The sequence below is a fragment of the Carlito syrichta genome, unplaced genomic scaffold, assembly GCF_000164805.1.
Source record: "Carlito syrichta isolate Samal-C Ts95f unplaced genomic scaffold, Tarsius_syrichta-2.0.1 Scaffold306734, whole genome shotgun sequence".
NCBI lineage: Eukaryota > Metazoa > Chordata > Mammalia > Primates > Tarsiidae > Carlito > Carlito syrichta.
In genome coordinates this window covers 208,234-220,837 of record NW_007250830.1, presented here as the reverse complement: position 1 = coordinate 220,837, position 12,604 = coordinate 208,234, and the positions used below count along the sequence as shown (strand labels likewise).

The 12,604-nt window shown below is 52.0% G+C and overlaps 1 protein-coding gene across 1 annotated transcript in view; it reads left to right on the top strand.

Annotated features, from left to right (window-relative positions):
• The first annotated feature begins 965 nt into the window (after window positions 1-965).
• ST3GAL2 (ST3 beta-galactoside alpha-2,3-sialyltransferase 2) overlaps window positions 966-12,604 on the top strand; it is a 16,750-nt gene continuing 5,111 nt past the window's right edge. The window contains exons 1-2 of the mRNA XM_008063309.2: window positions 966-2,200; window positions 6,777-6,970. Coding sequence (XP_008061500.1) covers window positions 1,862-2,200; window positions 6,777-6,970 — 533 coding nt within the window. The 5' untranslated portion in view covers window positions 966-1,861. The remainder of the gene's footprint in view (window positions 2,201-6,776; window positions 6,971-12,604) is intronic.

The following is a 12,604-nucleotide window of genomic DNA, read 5'->3' as shown; positions in this document are numbered from 1 at the left end:
GCGGGCCTGTGCTCAGGGGCTCCCCTCCCAGTCTTTCTGACTCTTATTCTGGCCCCCTTGCATCTGGCATGGCTTCAAGCTCCTTTCCTTAGAGCTGATACCCAAATTACCCCACAAATGGCGTCTTCTCCCTGTTCTTACCTGCCAGGGCAACACGGGACCTCAGGCTGTAGGTGCTTCCAAGGACCTTGGAGTTCATTTCATCCATCATATACAGACAGACATAGGCAACTGCCCAGAGGGCTGGTTGGAGAGAGGGAGCCCAGCACCCCATCTCCTGACAGCCAGGTTCTCCCTCTAACACCAGAGCTGGAAGGATTGTTAATGGTTCACTGAGCTAACCCAGCAATGCCTATCTATAATCCACAGTGGAGACGGAAGAGGGACAATCACAGGATCAGGACCGGCCCTCCCTTCTTCCTGGGAGGGGCCTCCCACGGGCACAGAGAACGCTGTGGGTGGGGGGAGTCTGTTCACAATCTCCTGGGATCTTCTCTGGGGCACTTTCTCTTACAGTTCACCTGAAATTAACTGCACTTAACCGGACTGGGAACTTTCTAAGCCTGGTGCTTCCACCGTGAGACTCTGGGGAGATCACTTTACTCTTTGTTTACCTTCTGGCAAAGAAGTGAAGACATTGGGGCCTGGGAGTCATGCAAAGCGATACTGTCTGTGCAGAGTTAGAGGGGAGAGCCCTTGCTTTTGTCTACCCTCTGATTAAGTGGGTGTCTCCTCTCCTGCTAGCTTTGTCCCCTCTGAGACTCGGGGATGGGGCTGGGGCAGAGCCAGGATGCCTGTTGGATTTATATGCACACTATTTTTCCTCTCTAAAATTCCAGGGTTGTGCTGCGGCGGCCCAGCGCCTGACAATTGAAGGGGAACCTGCCAGAGGATTACTGCAAGCTCCAGGACAGGCTGGCCTCAGGGGAGTGGGGATGGGCAGAGCAGTCTCTGAGCCTGGACCAGCAGTTTCAGAAAGGAGGCCTGGACTCTGGCAGGGAGCTCGGCACATGCTCGGCTGACCCAGATGGTGTTGGATGCAGCACCCCACTGAGCAGCAGCTGTCCCCAGCACCAGAGGACCCCACAGCAGGAGTAGGAGCTTTGTGCCCCTATGAAACTGCAGGTGGGGCTGTGGCCACCAGGACAAGGGAGCAGCACCTCGGATGGAAAGCAGCAGGGCAGAACCTTTTACAAGGAGGACCTTGGTCTCTGTGGCAGAGTTTTCTGACACCCACAGCGCTTCCTGCTTTTCTCCTCTCAGGGTTGGGGCCTGGTTCCCTTCTCTAGCAGAGGGCTTTGGCCAGGAGGAGCAGTCAAAGTGGAGATGACTTTTGCATGGAATCCAGGCCCCCTGGAGTCCATGGGCTCTCTGTTGTGATTGGGGATCTGGGGCTTCCCTGCTGCAGGGGACGAGGGGCCGCCTCAGTGTCTGCTCATGAACCACAAGGATCCCAACTGCTCCAGACTGGACTGTTTCAAGCCGCCAAAGAGGGGGATCCCTAGAACTGGCAGCCAGCAATCTCAAGGGACTAAAAGGCTGGGATGGATTGACCTCCCCCTTCCCAGGGCAGTGGGAGAGGCAGAGCCTCTGTGGCCCAGCTAGTGACGGAGAGACCCGATGAAGGTCTCTAAGTAGGGGCTTGAGTGACTCAGGGACAGGGGAGCCACTCCTGCTGACGTGCTTTCTCCTTACACTGAGGGAGGGTGTGGCGAGGGACCCCGGGCGCTGTCCTCTGCCTCAGCACGTGCCCCTATGCCCTTTGCACGTGGTGTCAGAACAGGCAGGCGACGCCGTGACTGGCCCCTTCGTGGGCTGGGACAGCAGTGGCCACGGTGACAGCTACCTGCCCCCCGGCACCATGAAGTGCTCCCTGCGGGTGTGGTTCCTCTCTGTGGCTTTCCTGCTGGTGTTCATCATGTCCCTGCTCTTCACCTACTCGCACCACAGCATGGCCACCCTGCCCTACCTGGACTCGGGGGCTCTGGGCGGGACTCACCGGGTGAAGCTGGTGCCAGGCTATGCTGGCCTGCAGCGCCTCAGCAAGGAGGGGCTCTCAGGCAAGAGCTGTGCCTGCCGCCGCTGCATGGGCGACACCAGTACCTCTGACTGGTTTGACAGCCACTTCGATGGCAACATTTCCCCTGTCTGGACCCGAGAGAACATGGATCTTCCACCAGATGTCCAGAGGTGGTGGATGGTGAGAGCCATTGCCCTGACTACTTCCCCTTTGCCTCCCCTCTCCAGGGATCTGTCCCCACTTTTTAGAATCACTCTTAACACCTGCTCTTGGGTTTGGACTGTCTTCTGGCCCCCAAAGCCTTGACAAAGCATGAGGGCCATTGGACCAGAGCCATAGATAGGATCACAGATTACTGAAGGGTGGATCAAACTCTGACCTGGAAGGAGAGAGAACTAGTATTTTATAATGCCTGTAGAAGCCAAATATAGACCAGCAGTGCCTACTAGACCAGGAAGGCAGCATGGACGAGGGGACAGGTCCCAAGCGAGAAGCTGGCAGGGGTAGCTGCCCCTTGGCTCCCTTGGCCCCTTGGCTCCAGCAGTTGTTGCTGTGTAAGGATGCAGCTCAAGCCGGGCTCAGTGGCTCAGCCTGTAATCCCGCGCCTTTGGGAGGCTGAGGTGAATGGATTGCCTGAGCCCTCGGGTTCGAGACCCACCTGGGCAGGCAAGACCTCATCTCTACAATAAATCAAAAAAAATTAGCCGGGCGTGGTAGCACGCGCCTGTAATTCCGGCTACTCGGAAGGCTGAGGCGGAAGGATCACTGGAGCCCAGCAGGTCAAGGCTGCGGTGGCCAGGAGCGGCCACTCCACTCCAGTCTGGGTGAGACTGCTGACCTTTTAAGGAAACCTAGAAATCCAGCCTTTTAAACTAAATATCCTAATTTATAAACCTTGGCTCAAAATAATTGTAAACACCACGAGAGTCACTTGCTTCCTTCTTTACAATCTCTATAAAAGAATTTTTTCTGGACTGGGAGAAGAAGGTGTTGTAAGGGACATTTATTCTATTTTATAGAATAAAGTGTTGCTGGATTCTCAAATTTAAATAAAAGCAAGCAAGCATTGCAAACTACTGTCAGAGGCTAAGAAAGGTGAAGGGGTGGGGCTGGGGGATCCTGTGGCTGCAGGTATCCCTGTCTTTCCAGGCATTCACCTTTCTGCTTCTTTTCATTCCTTCTACCTCACCCCAGCCTCTGGAGCATCACTCTCCAGGCTCTACAGGCTATGTGGTTGCCACAGTGTCAATGGTGGAGCAGTGTCAGCACTTTACCCTCGCAGGCTCCAAAGCTCATGTGAGCAGGCTTATCAGAACAACTCCACAGAACCTGCCTTCTGGCCCATACTGTTAGAGTGCCCAAGGACTGGGGTCTGCAGAGCAGGGGTCACTTGGAGCCCCACAGGCCCTTCCCACGACAGCCTGGGCCCTCAAAGGGTCCTGCCTGTTGCTTGTAGTCACTGCCTTCATTTTATGGAGGAAATCAAGGTTCAGAGAGTATACAGGCTTTGCCCAAGGTCATAGTCTTAGCGGTGGCCATATAGGGCCAGAACAGGACTCTGGCAGGGGTGGATGCCCAGTAAACAGGCCAGGACTCCTGCCCACAGGATGGTACTCAGCGACTGTTTATGTACCAGGCATTACTCCGCTGAAACACTTCTTCCCTGCTCCCCACAACCACCCCCTTTTGCCATGAACTTGGAAATTTTTGTCTCAGAGTCAAGCATCCTCTCCAGACGGATTTTCTATCCCTTGAGCAGCTCCTGCTCACCCACTAATTCGAGTTATGGCTCTATTCACAGAGCATTTTTTTCTTTTTTGAGCTGGCATCTCACTTTGTCTCCCTGGCTGGAGTGCAATGGCATGTTCATGGCCACCACATCCTCCACCTGCTCAAGTGATCCTTCTACCTCAGCCTTCCAAGTAGCTGGAACCATGGGTGTGTGCCACCATACCTGGCTAATTTTTTGATTTACTGTAGAGGTGAGAGGATTACCTGAGCCCGCAGGTTCGAGACCAGCCTGGGCAACATGGTGAGACCTCATCTCTATAATAAATCAAAAAAATTAGCTGGGCATGGTAGCGTGCGCCTGTAGTGCTGGCTACTTGGAAGGCTGAGGCAGAAGGATCGCCTGAGCCCAGCAGGTCGAGGCTGCAGTGGCTGGGAGCATGCCACTGTACTCTAGCCTGGGTGACACAGTGAGACTCCAACTCAAAAAATTAAAATAAAAAACTTGAATCAGTTATCAACACTCAGAAATCAAGATATTTCACATGAAATCCATATTTTCAGCTTCTCATGAAAAATTGGAAAATTTGGCCTTTCTGGACTCATGATCCCCTGTGGCAATAATTGGCCGAAGTTGTCCCTTTTTTGGGGGTGGGGTCTCTGTTGCCCAGGCTGGAGTACAGTGACACATTCACAGGCACTGCAACCTTGACCTGCTGGGCTCAGACAGTCCTTCCACCTCAGCCTCCCAAGTCGCTGGAACCACAGGTGTGTGCCACCATGCCTGGCTAATTTTTTCTTATTTTATTGTAGAGATGAGGTTTCTCTAAGTTGCCCAGGCTGGTCTCGAACCCCTCTGCCTCCCAAACTGCTGGGATTATAGGCATGAGCCACTGCACCCAGCTTCAGAGCATTTTAAATCAACATCACCAATTGATGGCCCATGGACGAAGTCGAACTCAGTCAACGTTTTTAAAATATTTGTATCATTTAAAAAAAAAAAAAGGCTGGGCACAGTGGCACAAGCCTATATCCCAGGACTTTGGGAGGCTAAGGCAAGAGGATTGCCTGAGCCCGTGGGTTTGAGATCAGCCTGGGCAACATGGTAAGACCTCATCTCTACAATAAGTCAAAAAAAATTAGCTGGGCGTGGTAGCCTGGCACCTGTAGTTCTGGCTACTTGGAAGACTGAGGTGGAAGGATTGCCTGAGCCCAGCAGATTGAGCCTGCTCTGGCTGGGAGCATGCCACTGCACTCCAGCCTGGGTGACAGAGTGAGACTCCAACTCAAAAAAAAAAACTTGCATCAGTCATCAACACTCAGAAATCAAAATATTTCACATGAAATCCGTATTTTCAGCTCGTGAAAAATGGGAAAATTTGGCCTTTCTGGGCTCACTATCATATTTGGCAATAATTGACTGAAGTTGTCCCTTCTTTTTTTGTTGTTTTTTTGAGTTGGAGTCTCACTTCGTCGCCCAGACTGGAGTACAGTGGCTGCTCCTGGCCACCGCAGCCTCGACCTGCTGGGCTCCGGCGATCCTTCTGCCTCAGCCTTCCAAGTAGCCGGAATTACAGGCATGCGCTACCACGCCCGGCTGCTTTTTTTGATTTATTGTAGAGATGAGGTCTCACTGCCCAGGCGGGTCTCAAACCCGCAGGCTCAGGCAATCCACTCACCTCAGCCTCCCAAAGGTGCGGGATTATAGGCTGAGCCACCGAGCCCGGCTTTTTTTTTTTTTTTGAATCGGAATCTCACTCTGTCGTCCAGACTGAAGAGCAGTAGCACACTCACAGCCACCGCAACTTCGACCTGCTAGGCTCAAGCAATCCTTCCGCCTCAGCCTTCCAAGTAGCTGGAACCACAGGGGCACGTCACCATGCCCTGCTAGTTTTTGTTATTTATTGTAGAGATGAGGTCTCACCAAGTTGCCCAGACTGGTCTCGAACCTCTGGACTCAGGCAATCCTGTTGTCTCAGCCTCCCAAAGTGCTGGGATTACAGGCTGTGCCACCGACCCTAGCTGACTTGTCCATTCTTGATGGGACACATATTTCCTGTCCACTGTGGGCCCTGCCTGCACTTCCCTCCTGGGTGGTACCTGCCTGGCCCCATGAGCATTTGCTTGCCTCCTGCCTCATTTCCTGGTCTTTGACCATCTGCTGGTTGGATTCCAGGTCTTGCTAGTGATGGGGGGCCAGTTTTATTCTAGCCTTTTGGCTCTGAAAGAATGTATGTGCCTAGGCCAAGTGCGATGGCTCAGCCCGTATCCCAGCACTTTGGGAGGCCGAGGTGAGAGGATTGCCTGAGCCCGGGAGTTTGAGACCAGCCTTGAGCAGCTTGGTGAGACCTCATCTCTACAATAGATCACAAAAATTAGCTGAGTGCGGTGGCGTGCGCCTATAGTTCCAGCTACTTGAAAGGCTGAGGTGGAAGGATCACCTAAGCCCAGCAGGTTGAGGTTGTGGTGGCCATAAATGTGCCACTGCATTTCAGCCTGAGCAACAAGTGTGAGGCTCCAACTCAAAAAAAAAAAAAAGAATATATGTGCCTCTGTGCCCTCCGCAAGGGCTTGGGGAGTGGCTCAGGTGTCCATGATTCTAGTCCTGGATGCAGCTTTGGTAACCAGCTCCCACCCAGGCTGAGTCCCAGGGATATCCCCTGTAGGCTGATAGGGAAGGAGCCCCTGAAGGAAGTTGCTCTGCTTGGTAGCTCAGGTCTGCAGATCTCTAGAGAATGTATGACCCTGTAGCGCTCTTCCAGTGCATCAGAACAGCCCTGTCACTAGCAGGACACCCTGGTCTCTGGACAGTGAGCCACTTGAAACCAATAACTTTGCTGTTGCTGAAAGAGGGGAGGATCCTCACTGCTCAGAGACTCTCACTCCCTGTCAGAGCCCTGGATAAAGAGGTCTGAGTGCTCAGACCTGGAGTAAGGGCAGAGGAGGGGTGGTGTGGAGCCCTCCCTTCTTACGCCTCTCCTCTCCTCTCCCCTCCCCATTTCCCCCTCTATTCCTGTCTCCTCCACAGATGTTACAGCCCCAGTTCAAATCACACAATACCAATGAGGTGCTGGAGAAACTGTTCCAGATAGTTCCGGGCGAGAACCCCTACCGTTTTCGGGACCCCCACCAGTGCCGGCGCTGCGCTGTGGTAGGGAACTCAGGCAACCTGCGGGGCTCTGGCTATGGGCAGGATGTGGATGGACACAACTTCATCATGAGGTGAGCAGACCCAGGACAAGCCTCTGGGAAGGGGAACTGGCCTCCTGGCCATGTCTGGCAGGGGACACATTGCCTGCTGCTAGAGGTGCTGTGGGGCTTTGAACCCCAGAACCTTCTGTGACAGGCTAAGCTCTTTCTCCATTGTCTGGAGTGGACTAAAAGGCAGAATTCCAAGTCGAAGCTTTTCTTGAGGCCCGCACTCAGTTTCTAAGGCTCAAATTCCTCTGAAAAGAACCGAAACTAGATGCCTGACTGACATTTGGTGGCAAATCCCACCAGAGGCCCTTCCTACCCACCTGGTCCCCTCAGCAGGTGGGCCAGGCGTGAGGGCCCCCAACCAAACTAGTATCTTCCTTAATAGCAACAGGTGATACTTTATGGCCGATTCATAGGAGACAAAATGCCTGGGCACAAATAGGAGCTGTTCAGAGCACACTCTGGGGCTGGATCATTCCAGAGATTTCTGTGCCCAGCATGAGGGAAGAAGGGTTAAGAGGGCATTCAGAGCCATTGCTTTGTTAAACTCTGGTGTGTCCGCATGGCTCTTTGAGCTATGGCCACCATGTTTCTTAGCTTTGGCCCCCTCGCCTACCTTGAGGAGGTGAATCTCCCCTTTCTCTCTCTTATTTACTTTCTAAATAAACTATATTTTCTAATGTTAAAAAAAAAGCATTCAACCCAGACAAAGGCACAGCAATGAAGACCTGGGCATGAGCAGGTAATAAAGGGTAGATTTGTGGCCCAGACACAGGCTGCTTTCCCTACTCCTGAGCCTTTGTGTTTTCTGACTTCCTCCCTCAACTTGGCAGAAACAGGAAATGCCACAGTGGAGATCCTTCCATCCCGTTCCTTGGTGGAGGAAGAGCCTGAAGGATAGAGATATGGAAAATGCCCTGTTTTCACACATCTCTTAGGATGAGCATTGTAAAAAGACCAGGTTTCCCAGGAGGCAGAGGGAAGGGCTTTGTCTTAGAAACTGTTGCTGTCTCCATAGCAACGCCAAGGCAGCAATATGTCTCTGGGGGTTTCAACATTCCCTGTAAGACCTTCCTTGTGTTGAGAAATGATGTAAGGCAGAGAGAGAGGAGGATGGACTCCCCCAGGACCCCCGATCCTCCTGAGAGTATCCCCATCCTCCTACTACCAGTACCCCAAATGGAGAGAGGCGAAATGGGAACTGAAGAGGGGCCTCTCCCCACCCAGAGATGGTGGCAGAAGCTGGGGAATGAGGTGCCCATCACTCCAGTGCAGCCCTGGGCCACTCAGGAAGCCCAGGACAGCTCTCAGGTACCTGACCCCTGCGCCAAGTGGCACTTTCATCAGGCACTCCAGTGCTGGTGGGGAGACTCCCAGGTAGAAGCCTTGCCAGCCCAAATGATTTGGCTGCTCATGGTACCCACGAGGTGCCATCAGGCCAGGCTGCAGAAAGAAATTTATAGATGCTCCCTCACAGGGGCCAGGCCAGGAAATGTGGTATCATGAAGTAGACCCTAGAATCACTTTCTGGAGGGCGTGACCCAGATGGTGATTGGCTGTCTTCTGGTCTGTACAAGAAGCCAAGTGGAAATGGAAGTGACTCTGCCTGTAGCCATATCTGGGGTTTGGAACCAATGGAGAGACCTCCCATCCTAGAAGCAAGACCAACACATGACCAACGGGGAGAACTGAGCTGAGTTCAGTGAGATAATGGCCTGACCCACATGTCCCCCTGCCCATCTCGCTGCCTCCTCCTCCTCCTATTTGTCCTCTGAGTCCTGCTGACTAGTCCAAATAGAATTGAGCTGGTCCTGCCTCAGCTGGCCAGCAAATCCATCCATATAACTCCTAGAACAGTGCCTCGTAGATAGTAGGCATGCCATAAATATATGCATGAATGAACGAGACTAGGTAGCCAGATACCAGGTCCTAAATAAGAAAGCATGTCAACCCTGCCCAGGCCCCTGCTCCCAAGTACTCCTTGGGCTGCTGGCAGCAGCCAGAGACAGATAGATTTCTAGATTGCTATGCCCCAAGTCCTGGAGCTGTAGCTCATCTTCCAGCCTGCCCTGGCCCCTTTCCAGGGCTTGGCTTTTCCAAAATGAATCAGAGCCTCAAAACAAAATCTTGTCCCCATTAGAGTGCCACGTTCCTTCCCTTCCCCTTGGGGCAACGTCTTTTGGGATCTCTTGCTCCCTTCATTCCCAGACTTTTGGAAGCTGGTGCCTGGCCAGCAATGGCAGGAGTCGGGGGCAGGCTCTGCAATAGGGACACCCACAGGTGCAGGAGGCAGCGTGATCCTGCTGACAGGTCCCAGGAGGGACTTCAGGACAGCTTGGGCTGCCAAGTCATTGGAGAAGGTGGGTCTTCAGGAGACACCCTGGGCAGCTGCAGCCCTTTGATCTGCAGGACTGGCTTGGCCTCTGTGTCCGGTGAGATGAAGTGTGTCTCTTAGGTCCTCACAAGAGTACATCTTGGCCTCAGCTCTTGCCTAGCCCAGGCCCTGGCCAGCCTGAGTGTCACCAGCCCAATCCATCTACTTCCTGCTTAGGCTTCCATACCCCAGGCAACTGAGAGATACTTCCTCTCCAACCTCTCTGTACTCATGGGGGGTGAAGGGTTGGGGGAGTATGACGCAGCAGGAGGCAGATTCATACTGTGGCTTTATGACCATAGGACACCAACATCTCTGTGTGAAGCTGTAGCAGCCCCCACAAACTGTCTGCTACGAGATATTCATGAGTAGGAAAGATACTTCTTGGCTTCTCTAGAAGGCAGTGTCTCTGAGTCCCAAAGAGGGCCACCCAAGCTGGGCTCAGTGGATCAGCCTGTAATCCCACGCTTTGGGAGACTAAGGTGAGTGGATTGCCTGAGCCTGCGGGTTCGAGACCTGCCTGGGCAACTTGGCAAGACCTCATCTCTACAATAAATAAAAAAAAATTAGCCGGGTGTGGTAGCGCACACCTGTAGTTCCAGCTACTTGGAAGGCTGAGGCGGAAGGATCGCTGGAGCCCAGCAGGTTGAGGCTGTGGTGGCCGGGAGCAGCCACTGCACTCCGGTCTGGGTGACAGAGTGAGACTCCAACTCAAAAAAAAAAAAAAAAAAAAAAGAGGGCCACCCAGACAGGAGGCAGAGGCAGAGGGCAGTTCACTTTAAGACATGGATTTGGGTGAGAAAGGCAGGAACTAGATCCCCGTTCAGGGGACAGCACATTAGGTACTCTGGAGAATATTCTGGGAATCTGTTTGAACCAGACAAGAACTAAAGCGGTTAAGAACAAAGCCTCACTCTCTAGACTTGATGGCCTCTCATTCCAAAGCATACTCTAGTCCCTCAAGGGAAGGGAAAAGGAGAGGCAGGCTGGGCACGGTGGCTTACACCTGTAATCCCAGCACTTTGGGAGGCAGAGGCAAGAGGATTGCCTTAGCCCACGGGTTTGAGACAAGCCTGGACAACATGGGAAGACCTCGTCTCTACAATAAAGCAAAAAAAAATTAGCCGGGCGTGGTGGTGCATGCCTGTAGTTCCAGCTACTTGGAAGGCTGAGATGGAGGGATCACCGGAGCCCAGCAGGTTGAGGCTGAGGAGGCTGCAAGCATGCCACTGCACTCCAGTCTGGGCGACAGAGTGAGACTCTACTCAAAAAGGAAGAAGAAGAGAGGTAAGGGGCACAGCAATGTGACTGGTGAGGGCGGGCAGGGAACCTGGACAGCACAGCCCCTGGTCCTCTTCAGTCCCATCCCTGAATAGGAAGGCAGCATGAGCGTCCCCGTGACACAGCATGTCCTCACTCAGCCGAGCTAGGTGGTGCCAGCCACTGTAAAGATAGGGAAGGCTTATGCTGGTTCCATACAACTGGCATAGAAAGCTGATAGAGGCACTTAAGAGATTTTGCTCCCTCTCTTCCGTGTCCCTATATCCTCAGTGGAAGACCGGGTTGCAGTCATCCCACCTTGCTAGTCACGATTCCATAATGTCTACGCAAGACAGGAATATCCTCATAAACAATCATAGCAGGAAAGGAAAGACCAACAGTTTAAAGCTGGTTCGCCTGTTGTGTAAGATGCTTAATTAAAAGGGGAACTTTGGTTTTATTTATCCTGTATTTTGCGCAAACTGCAAGTAAGTAAAAGCCTTTCTGGCTTGTTACACCCAAGGAGAAGGTCTATAGACAGAGGCAGAAGAGACAGGAAGGGCAGACACTGTCAGAACTCAGGATGTTTCTCTTGACCTTGGAGCAGAAAGGCGGATAGGGACTTAGAGTATAGAACAGGGTGGCTCGTGTGGCAGGATAGAGGCTTCCATCTAGCTCAGGGGCCAAGGGAGTGCTTGAACTTCTTATCTTGCATTCATTCTCTTCTAGGAAAGAAGGCAGAATAATCAGGTGAGGTGGAGGCTATGGAAAGATGTTCTGTTCTTGTCTTTAAAAAAATTACAAAAGTAGGCCAGATGTGGTGGTGCATGCCTGTAGTCTCAGCTACTTGGGAGGCTGAGGCGAGAGGATTGCTTGAGCCCAGGAGCTCAAGGCCAGTCTGGGCAACATGAGACCCAATCTCCAAAACATAACAATAACAAAAGTAATATATACTTGCTATTAAGCAAAAACAAACAATGTATATAATGAAAATAAGTTAATTTCCCCAGTCCTATTCCTTGAGAGTAACCATTGTTAACAATTTTAATATTCTTCCAGATTTTTCTCTTCATATACAAAATATGTTGTTACTTTTTTTTTTCTTTTCTTTCCTGTGTTGTAATTCCTTCCTGCTACACATAATAGGTACTAAATGATATGCATTAAAAGAAATGGGGCCAGGCTCGGTGGCTCAGCCTGTAATCGCGCGCCTTTGGGAGGCTGAGGTGAGTGGATTGCCTGAGCCCGCGGGTTCAAGACCTGCCTGGGCAGCGAGACCTCATCTCTACAATAAATCAAAAAATCAGCCTGGCATGGTAGCGCATGCTTGTAATTCCAGCTACTTGGAAGGCTGAGGCGCACTACTTGATTTTTTTTTTTTTTTTTTTTATCAAATAGCTTTTGGATGTATACCAGGATGTCAAAAAATGCATACACTTTTTTTATTTTGAGTTGGAGTCTCACTCTGTCACCCAGGCTGGAGTGCAGTGACATGCTCATGGCAACCGCAGCCTCGACCTGCTGGGCTCAGGTAATCCTTCCGCCTCAACCTTTCATGTAGTTGGAACTACAGGCACATGATACCATGCCCAGCTAATTTTTTGTTATTGTTGTTTTGGATTTATTGTAGAGACAAAGTCTCACCAAGTTGCCCGGGCTGGTCTTGAATCCCTGGGCTCAAGCAATCCTCTTACCTCAGCCTCCCAAAGTGCTGGGATTACAGGCTTGAGCCATCGCGTTCAGCCATGCATACACATTTTTTTTTTTTTGAGTTGGAGTCTCACTCTGTCCCCTAGATTGGAGTGTAGTGACTGCTGCCGGCCACCGCAGCCTTGACCTGCTGGGCTCTGGCGATCCTTCCGCCTCAGCCTTCCAAGTAGCTGGAACTACAGGCGCGCGGTACCACACCCAGCTAATTTTTTATTTATTGTAGAGATGAAGTCTCACCAGGTTGCCCAGGTGGGTCATGAACCCGCAGGCTCAGGCAATTCACTCACCTTGGCCTCCCAAAGTGCTGGGATTAC